This window comes from Stenella coeruleoalba (assembly GCF_951394435.1).
Source record: "Stenella coeruleoalba genome assembly, chromosome: X".
Lineage (NCBI taxonomy): Eukaryota > Metazoa > Chordata > Mammalia > Artiodactyla > Delphinidae > Stenella > Stenella coeruleoalba.
Window position 1 is genome coordinate 95,960,728 of NC_137152.1, and position 22,721 is coordinate 95,983,448.

Genomic DNA, 22,721 nt, shown 5'->3' on the forward strand with positions numbered 1-22,721 from the left:
AAAAGAAGAAAAAAATCACCTATAATCCCATCACTCAGAATATAGAAATCTTTATTGTTTTCATTTGACCATATTTACTTTTAACTACTCTCCTCTTGTTAGTAAAATGACGCTCACTTTCTACCACTTCCTGTGTAGGTAGTACAGTAGCGCCTACTTATTCCCCCGTGAAATTTTGGTGCCTTAAACAATCCCCAAACAGGAAAGAAATAGTAGTGAAAGAAGGAGCCGCCGTGGCAGGCGTCGTTTCTCAAAGCTGTTGAGCACATCATGGGGACTGAATAGGGTCAGCAGGTCTGGCTTCCAGCTGCAGTTCTATGAAAAGTGTATGAGAGGGCTTTAAGGTCTCTGGTCTTTCTCATGCTACACACTGAGCCCTGGCCATGAATTCAAGTCCCTCTTAGACGGAGTGTGGCTCTTGCTTTAAGAGAAGGTGAGGGCTCTTAACTCTTGCAGTCCACTGGCTGCCTCAAGGCCTTCCGAAAGGAGCTCTGGTCACAGCCCGGAGGGAGAGAAAGATGCCGAGGCACAGCTACGGGCCCACCTCGGCCTGCTTGCCCGATGGCCACTTCACTTACAGCCTGCAGGTGGCTGCTGTCGGGTTGAGGTGTTGACAAGAAAGCAGGGCCGAGCCTTTGACCTGGCCAGAGGCTGTGGCTTCTCCAGTCGATGCCAGTATGTTCCAGGAAACTCTTGCAGGGTCAGGCCTGGATTGCTCCCTCAGAGGGGCCTCCAACGGTCAGAGGAAGGAGGAAAAGCCTCAGTGGTTTAGCGAGGGACGGGATGGCTGATAGAGAAAGCTCTGAAGCGTTTCACTGGACTTGGCCTTGAATTCTTGCAAGAGACTTATTTGCTTTCCTGCTTGAAAATGGGATAGTGTTTAAATACGGGATGAAAAGTGCAGTGGAGGGAGTGGACTTGAAATGGTAAGAAATCTTGCAGTTGGCTCATCCTCTGCCTATATATATTTAAAGCAAAGAAGCAATGATTCTGTTTGTCCAGAATTATCTTGATTGTGAAATATGTAAGCAGTGGCGGTGAAATAAGTACACTCCTTAAACACGGCGGAATTCCACAAGCAAACAAGCGCTGTCCTTTGAACAGTCACCACCATAGGAGACTACACAATTATTCCCTAATGTCATTGCTCAAAACACAGGGAATTTCCCTCAGAATGAGTTTATGAGTCGTGTGAGATGATCCAGGCCTTTACTATATAGTCGCATCTCGTGTATTTTGTTTTATCACCTTTTTTTTTATATATCATTAGGTGAGAGTCCGCATTTTGGTAATAAAGGAGAACCGTCATTTAAAAAAAAATCTGACTTCTAGTGTTCCTCCAAGTCTATAATTACGTCATTGTTGCCACCTGACCCCGTTTTTTTTTTCTGGTTGATATAGGTCCAGTCATTTTAAGCTAAAATGTGCTCTTTCTTAGGCTGGAACTTCGCACAGCCTATTGAAATCCCTAGAATTTTTAAACACCTTGTGTGAGAACTTGGATAAGGATTTACTGTTGATTTTTGGAGTGGTGTGTCATACACACAGCAGGTGCTCAAGAAATATTTGTTGGTAGATGGGCTTGGAAATCAAAGGCAGTTGTGAACACTGGTCCCAAATTCTTTGTACTCTGAAGTTTCTCGAACCCTGTAACTATCAAAAATCAACAGTATGAATCCAATTTAGAAGGAGACAAAAATTGAAAAGAGATCGAGAAACATCAAAATGGTCGCTAACAGTGACCCTCTCTGGATGATGAGATTCTAAGGAACTTTCATTTTCTTTTTTACATTTTTAGATTAAAGAGTCTTCAGTGAACATGTATTGCTTTATAACGACACAAAACCAGTAAGTCTTATATAAACATAACGCAGTCTGTTTGTATGAAGTTAGTAAGGCAGTAGATCTTAGCCTTTCTTGGGTCACACACTCCTTTGAGGTTCTGGAAAGCTCTGGATCCTTTTCCCGTAAAGGTGTACATAGAACATTTTCCATATAATTTCAGACTTTCACAGATCCCACGTAGCCCATCCAAGGATCACTTAGGACCCCAGATGAGGAACCAAATTAGGAATGGAGAAAGTGGCACCCAGAAAGGAGTTGACTGCCAAATAAATGTGGCAGGATACAGGGTTTTATGAAATTTGTTAACGTCAGCGTGGGGACATCGGATTCAGTAGAACAGCCCTTGCAGCAAGCTATGCAGGTCAACCAGGACGCCATTGTAAGAGAGGGGATTTTCCATTCGTGAAACCTCAAGTGTCCTGTTCTCTTTCAGGTCGTGGGGAGCTGACAAGGAGTAAGTAAAAGCCTTGAGGGTGGGACTGAGAGCCCAACTGAGCCTAGGATTTGTATCCCCATAAATGAAGGCCTTGAGCACTCAGTCAGGCTCTTCTCCTGCAGCAGCAAAGACGGGCAAGCAGGGGGCTTGATCTAGGGCTGGGGAGTGGCCATGGATGTGGTTCCGAATGACAAGGGACTAGTGACAGGGCTATCGGCTACGGGGTCCAGGTTGAAATGAAAACGTACACAAGACAGGAATGCGCTGTAACATGGAGAGAATGGGCAAGGGTGATGTTAGCCTAGTTGGAGATTGTCTTGGGGAGAAGGTGTGGAGATTCTTTTCCGGGAAAGACATAGTTTTGCCATTATGACAGTGGTTCAGCCACATAATATAGGTAGAGGCTTGTAGAGGCAGCGTTGTTCTAAGTCTGAGGTCTTGCAGTGGCATTGCACCGGATGAGGAACGTTGCAAAACGGGGATGCTTAGATAAGGGTGTGGGGAGCGCTTCTCGCTAGAGTTTCTGCGCATGTGTGGCGGGATGCATTTTGGATAACTTTTAGGGAAGGAAGCCAGAAAACATACCCTGGGCACATTCAGCACACAGTAAATGTGAGCTCAAGGGAAGGGAGGGATGGGGAGAGAGAGGTTGTTCAGGAGGAAGTTTGGCAATGGGAGAACTGTTACCAGCACAAAATGAGTTTTGCTGGAGTCATCAGCTTTCTCTCAAGTTTAATTCAAATGCCCAACCAACATGATTTTCTACCTCCTGACACTTTACATTTCTTCATGTAGGTGTGCCTGGTTCTATGAAAACTTCATATATGATGTTGTGAATTTACCAAAAGAGAAATGAATGAGTGATGATTCACATTATTAAAGTGTTCAGTAGCCTGGCTCCTTTGGACGTATTTCAGTGAGCATTTTGTAGTTGGTGATCATCTTGAAAAATTGGAAGAGGCAGGAAATCTTAATGTTGAGGGTTAGAAAGATAATGACAGCACAGGGAGATCAGCTCGGTGCTTTGTGACCACCTAGAGGGGTGGGATAGGGAGGGTGGGAGGGAGACGCAAAAGGGAGGAGATATGGGGATATATGTATATGTATAGCTGATTCACTTTGTTATACAGCAGCAACCAACACAACATTGTAAAGCAATTATACTCCAATAAAGATGTGAAAGAAAGAAAGAAAGGAAGGAAGGAAGAAAGAAAGAAAAGAAAGAAAGAAAGATAATGACAGTGGATTCATAGTTTGCTCATTCAGTCATTCAACATAAAATTTGGGGGTGCTGGGGATAGAGCCGTGAATCAGACAAAGGCTCTTGAATCACAGAGCTTTCATTCTAGTGAGGGGAGAGGCAGAAAAGGAAATGGGCACCTCAGCTCTTCATCATGGGACTAGGATGAGGAAGGAAGTTCAGGCACTAGCTGTGGGTTTGAGGAGGTGGGTAGCAGTGGGTAGGAGGGAGTGGCCATTTGCACCTAGAAAGATGGGCAGCTTCACGGAGTCTTGCAGTGAGGCTGGGGGAAGAACTGGCAGAGGAGCAGGAAAGGTGGGGTAACAGGGCCCATTAGGAGATCTGCCCACGGGGGCTGGAGCGCCTGGGCTGGAGGCTGGGGGTGGAGGCCAGATCTTATAAGCCTTGCTAAACGGTTCAAGCTTTTTTCTGCAGGCTATGTTTTTAATTTTAATTAAGAACATTTATTATTATATTAGTATATTATGCATTCTCCAGGAGAACGTAGTGACTTTCCCATTTTTACCCCAACATTTTTCTCTGCCTCACAAATCACCAACTCTGCAGGCTATGTTGAACCATTAAAGGGGTTTAAACAAAGGAATACTGTGATCCAACTTATGTTTCATCGAAAATTTAACCATTCTGAATCAAATTAGCCATTGAAAAGGTGTTGGAAACAGATTAAGTGCAGATTGGCAGTTGATCTTTTCAAAATGAAATGTTCAGGCGAATTTAATCTCTGTCACAAGGAAGATGCAAGCAAGTATTTCTCTCTTTATTTCTCTGTTAAAGAAAAGCTCTTCACAGAAACAGAGCCCTCGCTTTATTTTCCTCAATAGTTTCGTATGCAACTCTAATGAGTAGTTTTCCATAATTCAGTGTATTGCTCCTGGAAAATGTAGACAATGGGGCAAATTTTCAGCCTATGCTGTCATTTTATGGATTAATTTCCATTAGCGCTGACCTTCTGGCTTGCAGTGCATAAATATGAGTAAAACATCTGTTCATGTCATTCCCCTGCTTAAAAACCTCTCTGCTGGCTGCCCATCGCCTACACTAGGAAACAGTCCAATCTCATGGCCTTGGCATCTGTGGTCCTCCGTAAACGTGCCTTTCCAGCTCTTCCCGGCCATTTCTCCTTATTCTGTGCATCCCCAGACTCCTTGAACACATGCGTTTCATCCTCGTCTATTACTTCCGCTCTCATCTTTGCCTGCAATGCCTTTCTTCACCTTGCCTGCCATGGGCGTTTTTATTCAGTCCTTCAAGGCTCAGCGCACATGCTACCTCCTCTCTGAGCTTCCTTCGCCCGTGGAATTAATCTGCATCCCCACAGCACTCTCTGTGTCCCCTGTCCCAGCTCGTATTCCATCGTGTATTTTTATCCCATCGTGTATTTTTTTTTGGCTGCGCCGCATGGCATCTTAGTTCCCCGACCAGAGATGGAACCGCGCCCCCTGCAGTGGAAGCTCGGAGCTTTAATCACTGGCCCACCAGGGAAGTCCCTATCCCATCGTATTTTAACTCTCTGTTGAGGGCGTCTGTCTTCCCTTCAAGCTCATGAGTTCCTGAAGGGCAGCACGCACATCTTGCCCACGTTTGTCTTCTCAGCTTTGTAGCCCACTGCCTCTGGCACATGGTTGATGCTCAGTGGCAGTCAGAACTAAGCTGTGTGTTTTGTGTTTCTGTGTGTAAGAGCTCCAGAAGAGCCCTCAGGGAGCTACAGGGCAGCAAGCCTCACTTTTGTTCCAGGCCTGCCAGTGGAATCGCTGGCTACAGCCTAGCTACAGTGTAGGATCCCCACACATTGGCACCTAACCATTCTACTGAGGGGCCTGGTGGTTGCTGTACGGGGAACTCTTCTTCCTAAATAGGGGAGGGGTTTTTTAGGTATAAGGAAGTGAAACTGGATAGGTTATTTTTTTTCCCTAGCTTTCTTAGTAGCTTTGTTGAGATGTAATTTGCATACCATACAACGCACCCATTTAAAGTGTCTGTGTCAGTGGTTTTTAATATAGTCACAGATATGTGCAACCATCACATCGATTTTATAACATTTTAATCACCTCAAGGATATTAACTTAAGAACTTCAAAGAACCTTTCACAGGGGTCAACCCCTAAGACTCTCCTATCAAGTGGTATCTCTGATGATACAGGTTTGTCATAGGGAGGGAATTGGCTTAAAGAAGGAAACAAAGGTGATATACAGGCATTTTTTAAAGGAGAAGTTGTGTAGAAAAGCTGAATAGCCGAGGGATGGTTAAGCAAGGGATGCTGGTCTGATTTAACACCCTTTCCTAAGAGTTGAGAGAGGCCAAGCTGTAGGAGCTGTACCCCAGTGAGACCCCATGAGGCTGGATAACGTGGACAGGAAAGTGAGAGATGAGTTTCTGGATGGACAAGAGCTGGGGAGATAATTGAAACTTATTACTAGGAGAGTAGGTTTTGAGCTTGATTATGCTATGCTAGAGCAACATGGGAGTGATTGTAGACTGAACACTGAGAACCGTCTGCCCAGGATGCGTTAGGGCTGGAAGGACAGTAAAACATGCAGCGTGACCAGGAAGATCATCTGTAGATTCCTGCCTCAAGTCACCAAAAGGCAGAGCCTACTGGAAGGTCTGCCTGTTTAATCACAAGTGGGTAGATAGGATAAACATGGCTCAGGTCACCATATACTGGAATATTATACCAAGACATAGGGCATCTCCTGATATTTTAAAGAGGTAAACTTAAGAAAAATCAAAGGACCTCTCTATTTATTTCAAATAGCTTTTAGAATGTATTATCTCATGAAGTGGTATACACTGAAAATACTGGTAAGGTTCAAAAAAGGCAGAGAGAATTTCAATTAATGGATAGATCCAATATGACCAGTTATGGAAAATGAAAATATTTGTAGAAAAGTGCGTTTTTGCCCCTGTCAAGGTTGGTTTTCAAAATGGGGCCCATCGATTTTCTTTACTCCATTGTCAGGAGCAGATTAATGGGATGGCTAGACCAGTGGTTGGATCCAGTGTGGAAAATGATGTGTGGCTGGCTGATTTATAGATTACGGAGCTTTTGTAATGAAATAGGCTTGTCCTGCTCTTTTCAGATGACACAAACAGGACCTTTGGGTTTTTATGTTTTCATGGAATGTAAGTAATCTGGCTGGCTAAATCCACATACCTATAGAACATCAGTGCACTTTACATTTTGTTCTGCTTAAGAATGCAAGGTATGTTATGGTTCTGTTTGTCACACTCAGGAAAAAGTCAACAAGATTTCTTTTCTGTCATTACTGGAGTGGGAACGAAGATCCAAGGCAGGTTATAAATTAGTTGATGGGCACACAGTCTAATTTCTCCTTGCTTGAATGAATTGTCTGTAATAATTTTGTATGTCTATGTGAACTTGTTAAATTCTTTAATTTGTTAGAAAGAAAGCCATTATGTGTAACCAAGGTGCATTTTCTTTCTTTCTGTCAATAATGGCTTGCTAAAGAATAGAAACAGTGTTCTTCTAGTTTCAAAAAGCTACTTTGCCATTCTCTCAATTTATTCAATCCTTTCTTTTCATTTTTACCTCTTTTTGTCTTATCTTTTTTTTTTTTTTTTTTGCGGTACACGGGCCTCTCACTGTTGTGGCCTCTCCCGTTGCGGAGCACAGGCTCCGGACGCGCAGGGCTCAGCGACCATGGCTCACGGGCCTAGCCGCTCCATGGCATGTGGGATCCTCCCGGACCGGGGCACGAACCCGTGTCCCCTGCATCGGCAGGCGGACTCTCAACCACTGCGCCACCAGGGAAACCCTTGTCTTATCTTTGAGTCATTTAAATACTAGCAGAAAGTGGACACAAAACGTAAGGAGTGATTGAATTCAAATCAATTTTCCTACCTGTCAGCCAGCATATTGAGTAAACATGATTATCAGTTAAAGTGAAGTTTGGGGGTATGGAGTTCATGGAAATTCTATTTATTCATTTGTAGATAATCTAGATTATTTGCGTAATATTTGAGTTGGCTGTAATGAAAAACACTTGTTAACCGAGTTTGATTTAATCATATAGTACATATGAAACTTGTTTATTTTGTGATTTAAAAAAATAATATAAATTCTTTGTAGGTTTTTAAAAATAGTTCTTGAGTTTATATAAATAGCCGAATAGACTTAGAAAAGGGAAGTAATTTGGCATTTAAAAAGAATTCCTCCCTATGTGAAAACTCTAAACAGGGAAAAAAATGAGTTTTCTTTTTCCTCAGTTAGATTTAAATACCTTTAGAACCTCATTTTGCTGATTTCTTGGAATCAGAAATTAAATTGAAGCTGGGATCTGAAAATGAATTCTGAAAGCCTTAGCTAATCAATGACTTGTCCCTCTCTCCTCCTGTGCTGCCGTTTTAGCTTGGAAGGCATACATACATGTAGGATCAGTCTCTCTGTATTATTCAGCCGGTTATCCCTCATGCACCACAAAAGCTTCTGACTTTGTAGTTCTCACGGCTGTCTTCTAGGTTCTCTCTGTGGAGGATACCGAGGTGAATTAGACACGGTCCCTTGACAGTATTTTACTGTTGTTTTTTGGTAATCTGATTCTTACCCACTTGAAGTCAAATCTGCCAACTCCTTTCCCCAAAGTAAAAGACCTAAGGTGCTAATCCCTACTCATTGACGGCAAATGCTAAATTGGAAGCAGCAGCTAAGAAATGTAAAACTCCTTATCCAATTACATTACAAGCTCTGTGAGCCACTCATGCTCAGCATCATCAGGGCAATGAGAAGGCAAGATCTGACTTTGGTAAAAATGATGGTGTAGTTCAAGTAAGCGCTAGCAAATCCTAAAATGTCAAGTCCATCCAAGGAAACTAAACATGGTAGGAGTGAGGGTGGGGAAATGTTTTGTTTTTGTTTATGTGTATTATGGTTAGGGGTACTGGCTCTGGAGTTCCATCAGATATAGATTTGAATCCCAGCTCCACTAATGTGTGACATTGGACCTGCCTGAGCCTCAGTTTCCTCGCCTGAAAATGGGCACAGTAAAAGAACCTCCCTTGCAGGGTTTTTGAAGGAATTAAGTGAGATAATAGAAAATGCTTAGCTTGGTGTATATTAATACTCAGTGTAAAGGTCAGCGAATGTACAAGGCACTGTTTCCCCCTCCAGGTGTTTACAATCCCGCTAAGGAGACGAATATGCGAAGTACCCACAATGCAATTATAGCTATATGTGAGAAAATGCCGCAGTGGTTGGGAAGGACATTATGAGCTGTGGGTGAGAGAGGTTGGAGGTTGGGCTGTCACAGGAATGATGTGAGAGCCAAGGTGTAAATTAGGAAGAAGCATGACCCCGTGGTCTCATGAAAAGTATGATTTTCCCTTTAGCTCTTAGCTTTAAGAAAGGTCAGTGTCTTGAATGTGATTTGTATGTGGGTTTTTGTGCCAACATTTGTCCTGAAAAACAACCTTTATTAAAATGTGTTTGTGTCGGGCTTCCCTGGTGGCGCAGTGGTTAAGAACCTCCTGCCAACGCAGGGGACACAGGTTCGAGCCCTGGTCTGGGAAGATCCCACATGCCGCGGAGCAACTAAGCCCGTGTGCCACAACTACTGAGCCTGTGCTCTAGAGCCTGCGAGGCACAGCTACTGAGCCCGTGCACCTAGAGCCCATGCTCCGCAACAAGAGAAGCCACCGTGATGAGAAGCCTGCGCACCGCAACGAAGAGTAGCCCCCGCTCGCCGCAACTAAAGAAAGCCTGCAAGCAGCAACGAAGGCCCAACACAGCCAAAAATAAAAATAAATAAATTTATAAAATAAAATATGTTCGTGTCTATTTTGCCAAGTCGGTTATACTAACTGAAAAGATGGCCTTCCCTCCCCTAGCATCATCATCAGATTATATTAATTCAAAGCTTCTTCGGTACTTGAGTTCCTTTTGGGAAAGAGGGAAAGAAATGAGCTGGTGAAAGGTAATCATACGATTGAGGAAAGACAAGGTCATAACAAAGTCAAATACTCTTGACATGAAACTTATGAAAAAGTTCCTTACAGTTATGGTTCCTTTGTTGCCATGCTGTGTAGGGTCCCCCTCTAGAAATCTCTAGTCTGCAGTGGTGACGTTTCTCATTTCTTACAGAATTTATCAACTAAAGTAGAAGACAAGATGAAATGATCCGAGACCACATATACCCATACAGGGAAATTCTTCTGATATAAATGTGACTAGATGGGCTTGCACACTTTAATGTGCAAGAACACTTGTGCAGTCGCTTTGTTGGAAGAAGATGTGGTATCAGAGGGTCTGACAGATGCATGGAAGCCAAGTGGTGCTTCAGGTTATAACAGCCTCTGTGATCAACTTAAACGTCTTGGGTTCATCCGCCTCCCGCTCTAGACCGTGAGCTTCTCAAGGGCTAGCACACAGCCTGGACCTTAGCAGGGACTTGATAAGTGTGCTCTACCACCAAACCCACTTTCTTTTCTGCGTTGCCGGAAGCAGCATGTCCCCAGTGGCCATTTTGAGCGCAAAGTGTTATTTTGAGATCTCTGGAGAAAGCGCTCCAAACCCTGCTCCAAATGTCTGAAACAAAAGGGGAGCTAAATCCCTTAGGGGGTCTGGAGACATTCCCAAGGGAGGGAGGTGGGGGAAGGATGGGAAGGAGAGACTTGCGGAGTAACCCCCTCTTTTTGAGTCTGTTCCTTCTTTTCTAAGATGGTTGTCATTTTCAATAAGATTATGTTCAGATGCCACTGAAACAGTCTGATCACAATACTGCAAAAATCAGCTTCTAACTTTTGGGCTAAATCATTCTCCTTCATAAACCAGTCGTTGCCGTGCTCCGTCTGGCACCAAAACTTAATGTGGAGAAGCGGGTGGCAGTGGGAGATTTTTGAACTGGCTCCGTGCCCCACTGCTAAGCCTTCTGCCTGCTCTGCTCTCCCTCCCAGTGTGATACAGAAGGGATTCTGTGAAGCCAGTGTTCACTTCAGACTTGCAGAAGAGACATTCTTAGAATTCTTAAGAACTAGTTTCTAAAAGTCGAAAATTTACCAGCAAACGAGTGACCTTTGGTGTAATATCTAAGCAAAAGTAACCCAGGCTGGGGCCTCCCTGGTGGCGCAGTGGTTGAGAGTCTGCCTGCCAATGCAGGGGACACGGGTTCGAGCCCTGGTCTGGGAAGATCCCACGTGCCGCGGAGCAACTAGCCCCGTGAGCCACAATTACTGAGCCTGCGCGTCTGGAGCCTGTGCTCTGCAAGAAGAGAAGCCGCGGCGATAGTGAGAGGCCCGCACACCTCGCTGAGGAGTGGCCCCCACTTGCCGCAACTAGAGAAAGCCCTCGCACAGAAACAAAGAGCCAACACAGCCATAAATAAATAAATTAATTAATTAAATTTTAAAAAAGGCAAAATTCCTTAAAAAAAAAAAAGTAACCCAGGCTGATTTTGCACTGTTGACACGGAAATATTACGCGATTATGATTGCTTTTTAAAAATGCAATTGAAATGATACGGTTAAGTTTCTAATGAGAGCATAAACCGGCTTACTAGTAATGTGCGCTTGTAAATACATGAGTGGTTGGAGGGTTGACTGTATACCTGCATATACATATTTACATAGCATTTTAGGGTCGCAAGCTTGGTTTTACATTTATACATACGTAGTTAAGATGATGAAAGATCAGTCATCCTGTACAGTGGGTGTACAGGGACCACCACAAAATCATAAAGTCTTAAAGTGTTTGATGCTGTTAGGGACTCCCAGTAAGAATCCATTGCATCCTCTCTTTGTACCAAGAAGCAGACTGTAACCGAATCTGTACTGATGAGTTCCCTTTTTCAGTCTCTGTCCTTTCACTCTATGTTAGACATCAGAAAGTTATCTCCATTTGCGCAATTGTGCATTTCTTCACAATTTGAGGGTTTACACGTGGAAGTCTATTTAGATTTGGTCCCAGTGGCCTGAGTCTGGAAGAGTGTACTGTGTCCTGAACCATGGCACAAAGGTTGACATTTAAAACTTTATTTTTTGGGGATTAGGAAAATATTGACTTATTTTCCTTTGGGGGACTAATATAAAGCTTACTGTTTCAATAAATGTATTTCAATGAAAGAGAGATTTGATTTGAAGAAAAATATGAAGTATATGATAGTGCAGAAGTTGTGGCAGAAATCTTGAAGATTGTACCATGAGTAAGTCGAGTTTGGGAGACACTTAAGAACAGAAAAAGGCTCAGTAGTTGGAAGACTTGGATTTGAATCCCGATTCTACCGCTAGATGTGGATAGCTGATCCTAAGCTCCGAGCCAGTTTCTTCATGTACGAAGTTGAAATGATAGTATTTTCCTTGTCTATTTGATGCGTTTTGGTTAAGAAACAGGTAGAATATATATTGAAAGTGTTTTCTTAAAGACTGCAGAGTCATCTTGGAGTGAAACAACCACCAAAACCCTAATAATATGAGCAGCAAGTTATTTCAAGAGAGCTCAGGAATCAGTGAATGAGAACTTTCAAATGCAAACCTTTTTTTTTTTCCCCTGCATGGTGAAAACTGAGTAGGTTCCAAATTTAGGCTGACGGTTTTCCTGTCACTACTTAGGAAGAGAAGACTGAAACATATGCTCGCTTCTCTTCAGATTATATAAATGCTTTTGCCTTTTACTTAACACTGCTACAGAACTTATAGAAGGACGCAGTGGGACCTTGCTATTATTTGGGTGTTTATGAACTACTGATTATTATTTAAAATAAATTTATTTATTTTTGGCTGCATTGGGTCTTTGTTGCTGTGCATGGGCTTTCTCTAGTTGCGGCGAGCGGGGCCTACTCTTCGTTGCGGTGCGCGTGCTTCTCATCGCGGTGGCTTCTCTTGTTGCGGAGCATGGGCTCTAGGCACGTGGGCTCAGTAGTTGTGGCTCGCGGGCTCTAGAGCGCAGGCTCAGTAGCTGTGGCTCATGGGCTTAGTTGTTCCGTGGCATGTGGGATCTTCCCGCACCAGGGCTCGAACCCGTGTCTCCTGTATTGCCAGGCGGATTCTTAACCACTGTGCCACCAGGGAAGCCCTAAACTACTGATTATTATAACACAGTTTTCTCGCGTTAGGAAAAAGCACCTTTTCAGGCCAATCAGTGCATGAACTGGCAGGAAGGCAGTACCCAAACCTGAGAGAAAGACCCTTTTTGTGTGTGATGGAAGGTTTATTTCGGGTAACCCTGTAAGTCTGATAATCAAATCATAAAGCCGAATAGGAAAGTTAGATAAGGGTTATGTTCTAGACCGCCGGGCAGAGCTGCCATTAAGTCATGGTAGGTAATTCTAAAAGTCAAAGGTTTTCCTTGTCTCTGATGCCAACAGAGTTACAGCTGAATCCTACTGACAGCTCGAATTGTGCTTTTAATTCCGGGGAGAGGGCTGGAGAAACAAATGGGGATTGGAGGTAGCTGGGGGATGGGAGGGGGCCCTTAATCCTTCTCTTTTTCTTTTTGTAAAAATGAAGCCTGATTCACGGGCCTAGATCTTCTTCTAGGGGAAGATTTGTGGGACCCAGAATAGCCACCCCAGCTTCTTCTGCAGTTGAGCTACCCCTGACAAAGGAGTAGGAGTGAAGACCGAGAATGCTTAGTTGAATCAGTTTTCTATGAAAAGTGAAAGCTCGTTTTCTGTAACATGAATATGTGGCCTTTGAAACACAGGGAGAGCTGGAAGTTTCATTTTTAGAAGGCATATACTGTACGTTTCAACAAGTGATTCATTTTGACGTATCCTTTAGCATAGTAATTTGACAACTAGGTTAGAAAGCTGAAGGAGGCTTTTCTTTTTCAAAGTTACTTGGAGCAGGTGCCTGTGAAATTATTGTGCAGAGAAGATTAGCAGATGCTAATTCAACAGGTTAAACAATGAAATTGGAGGACTGTTTTTGCAATCTGTATTGGGAAGATAGTTGGCACCGAAAGCAAAACTTTGAAATTCAGTTTCTAAGGCTTGCCTTTTTTTTTTTTTTTTAAATCGGGGTAGTTGTTTTACAGTGTTGTTAGTTTCTACTGTACAGCAAAGTGAAGTGGAGTTCCCTGTGCTATACAGCAGGTTCTCATTAGTTATCTGTTTTATGCGTAGTAGTGTGTATATGTCAGTCCCAATCTCCCAGGCTTGCCTTTTTAGATGGGACTTTTATTCACTTAACTTCTCTGAGAAATTGATCACAGACTCTAAGTGTTAGGGCTCAAGCTTCACTCACAGTGTCCTTTCACTTGGGTCCACGAAACATGGTAGATATGGGACAAGGGGGTCAAATGTTCCTATCAGAAAAATCTCTGAGTTCACAAAATAGGAGTCTTTTTCCTTTTATTTCAGCTTGTTTTGCACGGGTATCTGTAGACATGATAGGGATGATCTGCTTCATTTGATCTCATGGGTCAATAAATCCAAATTTAAGACTTGAAATGAAATATATCTTTGTTAGGATCTTTTTCCCCCAGATTTATTGAGATATAATTGAAAAATAAAAGTATATATTTAGAATGTACAGCGATTTAATATACGTATACCTTGGGAAATGATTACCACAATCGGAATTAATTAACACATCTGTCACCTCACATGGTTACCTTTTTTGTGTGTGTGAGAATACTTGAGATCTACTCTCTTAGCAAATTTCAAGTATGTAATACAGTATTGTTAGCCATAGTCACCGTGCTGTACATTAGATCCTCAGAACTCACTCAACTTATAACTGAAAGTTCGTACCCTTTGACCAACGTCTCCCCGTTTTCCCTCACCCCGCTGCCCTTGGCAACCACCATTCTCCTTTTTTTTAGATTCTACGTATAAGTGATACCATAACTGTATTTCTTTGGCTCATTTCACTTAGCATAATGCCTTCAAGATTTATTCGTGTTGTCGCAAGCAGTGGAATTCCTTCTTCTCTGTGACTGCACAATATTTCATTGTATATATGTACACGTCACGTTTTAAAAATCCATTCCTCTCTTGATGGATACCTAGGCTGTTTCCATGTTTTGGCTATGGTAAATAATGCTGCAGTGAACATGGGAGTGCAGATATCTCTTGGAGATAATGATTTCTTTTCCTTCAGGTATGTACCCAGAAGTGGGATTGCTGGATCATATGGTAGTTCTATTTTTAACTTCTTGAGGCACCTCTATACTGTTTCTGTTAGGATCTTTTAGACTTGTTGAACACTGATTCTCATTCGTTAGAGTGGTTTACTCTCACTAACTAATCTTACAGAGGAAACTCTGTGACGCCCTTCAGATATGGAACTGCGATATAGCTGTGACCATGTATAAAAACGGTTCTCAAAGGATGGTTTGGATACAGTATACTGGAGACTGCCTCAAATACTATGTACACAAATACAAATATAACCCCTATTCCATTTTGCTGTTAAGTTTTAATATATCTTAAATTCAAGTTTTCTTTATACAGTTTTCATTATAAAATTATTAAGAAAAATAATTTAAGTAAAACGTTATTACTAGAAATCAATAATATAGACCCGCCTGGGTTTACAGTAGTGTGTTGAGACATGGCTCTGGTAGAATCTGAATATCTCCAAGTTCATTCAACACTAATGACTGGTTGTCTACTGAGTGCCAGGTACTGTTCTAGGTGCTAGGGTTATAGTGGTGAACAGATGAAGGGAAATCCCTGCCCTTAAACAGGCAGAGCCGTAAAATAGACAGTGTATCAGATCAGGGTAAATTCAGTGAAGGAATAGATGATAGGAAGGTAGGTGATGGGATCCTATTCCAAGTTCAGTACCTTAAACTTTAGTATCTTGCTGTATTTCTCAGGGGAGGAAAGGCTATATGAGGTGGAAAGAACAGAGCTTTGGAGTCACAGAATCAGGTTTGAATTCCAGCTCTGAAGGTGGGCAAGTTACGTAACCTGTTCTGAGTCCAGGATTTCTTCATCCGTAAAATGGGAACAAAGATTTAATCTATTTCATAGGGTTATTATGAGTCTTATGTGAAAAAATGTGGAGAAAGCACTTGGCACGGTGCCTGGTATCTAGAAAAGGCTCAGTAGATGCTGTTATCACTCTTATTAAATCAGTCACATCCTGGATTTCTCAGGGTCACTAGCCCTGCTCCTTGTAACCTTGGCCTCGGGCTGTGGCCCTACTATCAATGGCCGGGTCACCTGGAAGTCCCACAGGGATCCCCTGACTTTGCCACCTGGAACCTCATCCTTTCATGCCCTGCCCATTGGATCAAGCACCTCCAGTACCCATGCCTGCCCCAGCTATTTGGAAACTTGAGATGTCCTTTGGACAGCGTGCCTGGTACCAAGTAGGCACAGGAATGTTGCTACTTTTCTCCCCTTTAGTTACCCAGTGAATAGTGCATACTCAGTAAATATCAGCTGACAGGCTTCCGTATATGCCACTGTTTGTTTTGCCTTAAATTCGATAAATTGTTGGGTGGCACACGGATAAGCAGAGTACAGGGCTGTCTCTCCTGAACTCTTGTGTTTAGCAGAGAGATCTGTGTTTGTACGTATGCATTTGGTGTGTGGGTCTAATTATGGAGAATATTTCCCTCATAAAAGTGTCTCCTTTAATTGCTGAGTATCAATAATCCCTTCTTTGGTGAAATAATGTATCTTTGACACATGATGAGGAGGAACTACTCTCGTGAGTTTGACAGTATTAACTTTCTTTTCATCTCTCATTAAGGAAAAGACCAAAGTTGTTGAGCCCTTGGACTATGAGAATGTTATCACCCAAAGAAAAACCCAGATTTACAGCGACCCCCTCCGAGATCTGCTTATGTTTCCAATGGAAGATATATCTGTGAGTTCACAAGCACTTCTTTAAAGAACAAAACTGCATTTTTCAAGGCCGTTCGTAGAGCGAGGATGTTCTTTGTCTTCTAGATCTCGGTGATAAGTCGTCAACGCAGAACGGTGCAGTCCACTGTACCAGAAGATGGTGAGAAGAGGGCCCAGAGCTTGTTTGTCAAAGAGGTAAGAGGCTCAAAGGCCACAGAAGAAAATTCATCATTCATTCATTTTAAATATACTGTATTTAAAATACTCTTTCCTGGGGAGATCTGTATGTGTATGGCTGATTCATTTTGTTGTGCAGTGGAGGCTAACACAACATTGTAAAGCAACCATACTCCAATAAAATTAATTTAAAAATTAAAAAAATAAAGTACTCTTTCTTTAGTGTAAATGGAAAATAAAATTACTAGAACTTAACTGACCTACATAACAAGTCTATATGATGTGATATAGAGGATACAATTTAAATACTTTCACAAGTAGCTTGTATTCGTAGTCTTTTTTTTTTTTTTAGAAGGCAAAGGACGTTGTTTACTTTTATTTATTGATTTATTTATGTGGCTGCGCCGGGTCTTAGTTGCTGGCATGCAGGATCTTTCTTGCGGCATGAGGGATCTGTGGTTGCAGCATGCGCGCTCTTAGTTGCGGCATGTGGGATCTAGTTCCCTGACCAGGGATCGAACCCAGGCCCCCTGCATTGGGAGCACGAAGTCTTAACCACTGGACCACCAGGGAAGTCCTCTTAGTCTTTTTTTTTTTTTATTTGAATAATCTTTGGACTTGGAGTCAGAGTGTCCAAGAGAACATGTGAATTGGTATTTATTGCCACCAACTGGTTTAGGAAGACACGGTTAATCCCCAAAGGAAGAGCCCAGTACCAACATTCCCCAAATGATTTTTAAAAGTCTGTCAGCCTATTACCAGACATAAAAAAAGCAGATATACATGTACTTTTCCTACATTTCAAATTAAAGATTCTTATTTTCTTTCAGTGTATTAAAACTTATAGCACAGATTGGCATGTGGTAAACTACAAGTATGAAGACTTCTCTGGGGACTTTCGAATGTTGCCATGGTAAGTTTAGAATTTAAGGGAAACTTTCAAGAGGACAGTTATTAGACATTTTACCTTTTTTCAAACCATTTGTGAAGCTTCTCAATTATAACATATAATAAAGCAAAACCTCAAACACCCAGCATGTTTGGTAAATGTATTTTGGGTAATTGGATATATTTTAACTTTGCTCATTGAAATGTTTTCCAAGATGGACGAGTTCACTTTTTGGCTTTGGTACATCTATATTGACCATAAAATCATCTTTCTTTGATTCTGGATAATGTAGTGAGCATTTTCTAGTGCTGTCAGTGAAGAAGCTAGAAGACATTTGGCTCAGTTTGATGGCCCCAGACATCTCTCGACAAAAGTACATCTCTTTGAGTTGCGTTGAAGGGCAGCCGTGAGCGCCCCGGCCCAAGATCCAGACTGTCAGGGTTCAAATCTTATTTCTACCACTTCGTAGCTGGATGACCTTGGGCTAGTCACTCAGTCACTTGAGCCCTCGCTTTTCTCCCCTTTCTCATCCATAATACTATTAACCTCACAGGGTATCATACGGGAGATGTTTTGGAGAAATAAGACTTGGTGTAGCCTTCTGTAGTTTTCAAGGCACTTTCCCAGACGAGAAAACTGAGCCTTAAAGATGTCCTGTAAAGCTGAGTCCTAAGATGATCAGTCCAGGGTCATACAGCAAACAGACGGAAGAGCCAGAGTGACCTGATGTTGCTTTTAGGCCTGGGAAAGATAAGGTCCCACCACCAGTGACAGCTCTGGCACACATTCCTTGCAATTTCTGCCATTTGGGCTTAGTTACGTCTTCGCTGCTGGCTGCACATGTGGGAGTCCTTTTACAAAAGGTAATGCAAGTTTAGTCAGAGGGGAGGATCTGACTTCAGAAAGGAGAAAACAATTTCTCCTTCTTATGTCTTGGCGTTTCCTTGGTTGTGAAAGAGAGAAGTCTACTCATCTTGCCTTTTTTTTTTTTTGTCTGTTCTGCTTAGTGTCTAAGACAACTCTCTTGTATTTTCAGCAAATCTCTGCGACCAGAAAAGATTCCCAATCATGTATTTGAGATTGATGAGGACTGTGAGAAGGATGAGGTAAAGATGGAGGCAACTGCGCTGGTTTCTTCAAGATCACTTCTGCTGAGAGATTTCCCTCAGAAAAGATGAGGGAAAGAATTGTTTTTGAATGATCTGGGGCCAGCTTTCAAGCTGACGAGTGTCTTTAAAAATTTTTTTTTTTAGGGGGCTTTCCTGGTGGCGCAGTGGTTGAGAGTCCGCCTGCCGATGCAGGGGACGCGGGTTCATGCCCCGGTCCGCAGGGGACGCGGTTTCATGCCCCCGTCCGGGAAGATCCCACATGCCGCGGAGCGGCTGGGCCCATGAGCCATGGCCACTGAGCCTGCGCGTCCGGAGCCTGTGCTCCGCAACGGGAGAGGCCACAGCAGTGACAGGCCCGCGTACCGCAAAAAAAAAAAAATTTTTTTTTAATTGTTGCATTTCCAAATGGAGCTTAGGAAAAATCAAGTGAAATGGGCTGTGATGTGTGTATAAAACATGTTTTCCCACCTGTGGGACGCGCCTGTAGAGTTGCTTTTCCCGCACTGGGCATGTGGCATGGTGATTCATCTGGCCTGTCCTGCCTGATAGATCCCTCTTGGGACAGATGGCCCGGATGTCTGTGACATTTTGAGGTGCAGTTTGACTGTTTATGTAATGCAGAAAACGTTCCCAGAAGACAGTCCATACGATCCAGTAAATACCGAGAGCCTACTGTGTGCATGGCACAGAGCCTTTCATCCTGTAGTAACAATTTCAAGTTTCATCAGGCATCTTCACGGTGGGGGGGTGGGGGTAGGGGGAACTTTATGCTTTGGAAAGTGAGGCAGGGCCTAGTTCGTGCCCCCCGACTGTTTGATTAGATGCCAAGCCAGCTGCTGTTTTTACTGATGGTTTTCGCTCTATTTCAGGATTCCTCATCTTTATGTTCTCAGAAGGGCGGTGTGATAAAACAAGGCTGGTTGCATAAAGCCAATGTAAATAGCACCATCACGGTTACCATGAAGGTAAGAAGTAGTTATTATATTATTTCATCATTTTAAGGATATTGCCGTGACTAGCCTGTCTGGAAACAATATTTCTTTTTCAAACTTTCTTACAAGGAGCCCTAGCCAAAAAAAAAAATCTTTAGTGAGAGGATTCTCACAAATGTATGGAATTTAAGAACTCTGACCCTCAGGATGAGTTTAGAAGTACACCTTTTTAAAGAAATGTAATTATTACCTTCTGAATCAGGATGTTTAAAAAGGAGGCTGTCAGTTGAATGAAGAAAATAGCTTTGAAACAAAAAAGGCATCAAAGGTTCCTGTGTGAACATGAATGTAAATGAGCAGGCAAATAGGGTACTCTGTTTCTTTAGCAGATATTAATTAGGTGCTTATTAAACGCTGTTCACTGTGGGGAGCATATGGCTCGCTAAGATGGGATCCCTGGCCTCCAAAAGCCTCCAGACTAGATAAGAAACATACCAAATTAACTACTATACCAAGCGGGACCTTAGTGCTGTCAGAACTAGGGACTTCTGTAGTCTGGCCAGAATAGTGAGTTTGTGTACGGGGTTTGTGCGTGGCCTTGAGTGCCTCGGACATGAGGTTGGCTTTTGTTCGGGAGGCTGTGGAGAACCATTAAAATCCGAAGGTAAAGCTAACAAGCTACTTGAAGATTCTGAGCGGAAAACCGAATTATTCTCTGATACCAAATATAACTGTCCTTCCAGATATTCAATAGAACATCATGTGGTTTGCCGAGGATGATTCACACTTCCATTAAGTATTAAAGGTCATTCTATCTTTCACACAGCCTGCAAGCAGAAACCATGGTTGTCTACCAAAGGGAGACTCAAATTTTATCTTAATTTAATATTTTGCCTGCTGCTTTCCATTTAGTGGTCATGTCCTCTTCTCACTTTCATTTTCAAGCCCTGAAAATAATGAATCCAAGCGGTAGGATGCTTCCTGTGTGTCTCTTGCACCTAAGCCTGGGCCTTGGCACGTGGTGAGGATAAGAAAATCCACTTACTGATGACTTAATATGTGCCAGGCACCATGCTGAATGTTTCATATTCTGTATCTCTTTTAATCCTCATGGCAGCCCTAAGACACAGGTATTATTATTATTCTTGGTTGACAAATGTGGAAAGTGAGGCACAAAGAAATTCAGTGATTAACCCAAGGTCGTATAGCTTCGAGTTTTCAGAGGTGGGATTTGAACCGAGGAAGGCTGATGCCTGAGCCTCTGATCTTAATCAGCACACTGTTGATGCTTCCTAGCTGAGTGAGTGAGACTCAGGCATTTATTGTATTACCTATCAGAGTTACCGGGTTCCGAAGTGCATGTGTGAAGGTGAAAATTCTGGGCAGTTCGTTAGAAAATGCTTCTGTGGTTTTTGACTGCACTCCCTTCCCCTAACCTTCTCAAAATATTAAAATGCTTTACCCGTACTTAAGTTTTAGTTCAACATTAAGTAAATATAATGTATGGAAATCTGGATTTCTAAAACAAGACATTAGGAAGTTAATATCTTTACAAAACAATTCACAGGATTCCCTTCAATAGTGAGTTATTCTAATGACTTTAAATTATAATTTGCTTTACATATAACTTTTTTAGGAGTTCATATATTGTAAATCAAAATACAGTTGTCTGTAAAAAGTGCATGCTTTAAATTTTCTTTCATAATTTGTGAACTACAGATTGGTTAATATAGTAGGCAGAATAAAGACCCCCATGCAAAGGTGGCCATTGCTAATCCCTGGAATCTGTAAATGTTCCCTTACATGGCAAAGGGGAGTGAAAATCACTAATCAGCTGGTAGGGAGGTTAGCCTGGATTATCCAATGTAATTATCATGGTCCTTTTTTTTTTTTTTTTTTTTGCGGTACGCGGGTCTCTCACTGTTGCGGCCTCTCCCGCTGCGGAGCACAGGCTCCGGACGCGCAGGCTCAGCGGCCATGGCTCACGGGCCCAGCCGCTCCGCGGCATGTGGGATCCTCCCAGACCGGGGCACGAACCCGTGTCCCCTGCATCGGCAGGCGGGCTCTCAACCACTGCGCCACCAGGGAAGCCCATCATGGTCCTTTTAAACTGGAAGACGGAAGCAGAAGAGGAGAGTTGGGGAAGGAGATGTGAGGGCAGAAGCAGGGTCAGAGAGAGATGCTGGTTACTGGCTTTGAAGCTGGAGAAAGGGCCAAGAAATGGAAGCTGGAAAAGGCAAGGAAGCGGATTCTCCCCTAGAGCCTCCGGGAAGGAGCACAGCTCTGCTCTAACCTTGATTTTAGCCCAGTGAGATCCATGTCAGACTTCTAACCTCCGGAACTGTAAGCTAATACATTTATGTTGTTTTCAGCCTCTAAGTTTGTGGTAATTTGTTACAACAGAAATAGAAAAGCAATTCAATCAGTTAGTCAAAGATTGATTGTTTAGCTTTTGTATTGTCTACCCCTGAGATTGCAAACTCCACTGCTTACAAAGGCCAGGCAGGAACCATAAATTCATGAAGCAGGGCTGGGGTGGGGGCGTGGGGGGGTGGGGGGTGTCCGAGGCAACCTGGTGACCACGTGGCCCGGCTGAAGGGGACAGCTGCTGCTTGTTTCCAGCTAATTGTTGCTCTGCTGCTGCTGAGCTAGGCTCTTTGCTTTTCCTCTTTTCTATCCCCAGCTGTTCATATTTTGGCCGCTTCTTTCTTCTTCTTCTTCTTTTTAAGTGATATATAATTCACATAACATAAAAACACTTATTTCTTTTAAAACCTCTACCAAACAGTAGGCAGAGGAAGGAGAAGAAGGGTAAGCCAATTTGGTCGTCTGTGCTACACAGTTCTTTAAAAAAAAATGTGTGAGGAATAATTTGAAATATAAAGGCCGTTAATGAGCTTTGGGAATTGTCTCTGGTTATGGAGCTCATTTATCCCAGCTATTCTTTATTCTGGATTGTGACTCTCCATTTTGGATTTCTGGGAGCTGGAAATACACCCCGTGTTCTTCTGGTTTCACCTCCAGAAGGTCCAGCCAGATTCAGTTAAAGGCGTCAGGGATTTTGCCAAGATATTTTTTTTCCTATAAGAACTGTGTTTGAACTCTTATTTAGTTTAGCATCGTTGAAATTCGCGGACACTTGCAGTGTTTACTGTGCCCTCTCTCCCTATGTAAACAGAGGGCGAGTATGGAGCAGGGCAGGGAGAGGATTGGGCATGGGTGGCAGTTTCGTCGTCGTCAGGCTGGAGGTTGGAGCGAGGGCCAAAGCAGAAATCCAGGCACATGAACTGAGGTGCACTGGAGGCCTCAGGCTTGTATCC

General features: G+C 42.9%; 1 protein-coding gene across 5 annotated transcripts in view; it reads left to right on the plus strand.

Moving 5' to 3' along the window:
- Positions 1-22,721, plus strand: part of DOCK11 (dedicator of cytokinesis 11) — a 189,445-nt gene that overhangs the window by 24,745 nt on the left and 141,979 nt on the right. For all 5 annotated transcript variants that reach the window (XM_079910668.1, XM_079910672.1, XM_079910670.1 and 2 more), the window contains exons 2-6: positions 16,200-16,316; positions 16,400-16,489; positions 17,302-17,384; positions 18,397-18,466; positions 19,339-19,434. In XM_079910668.1, the coding sequence (XP_079766794.1) occupies positions 16,200-16,316; positions 16,400-16,489; positions 17,302-17,384; positions 18,397-18,466; positions 19,339-19,434 (456 nt within the window). The remainder of the gene's footprint in view (positions 1-16,199; positions 16,317-16,399; positions 16,490-17,301; positions 17,385-18,396; positions 18,467-19,338; positions 19,435-22,721) is intronic.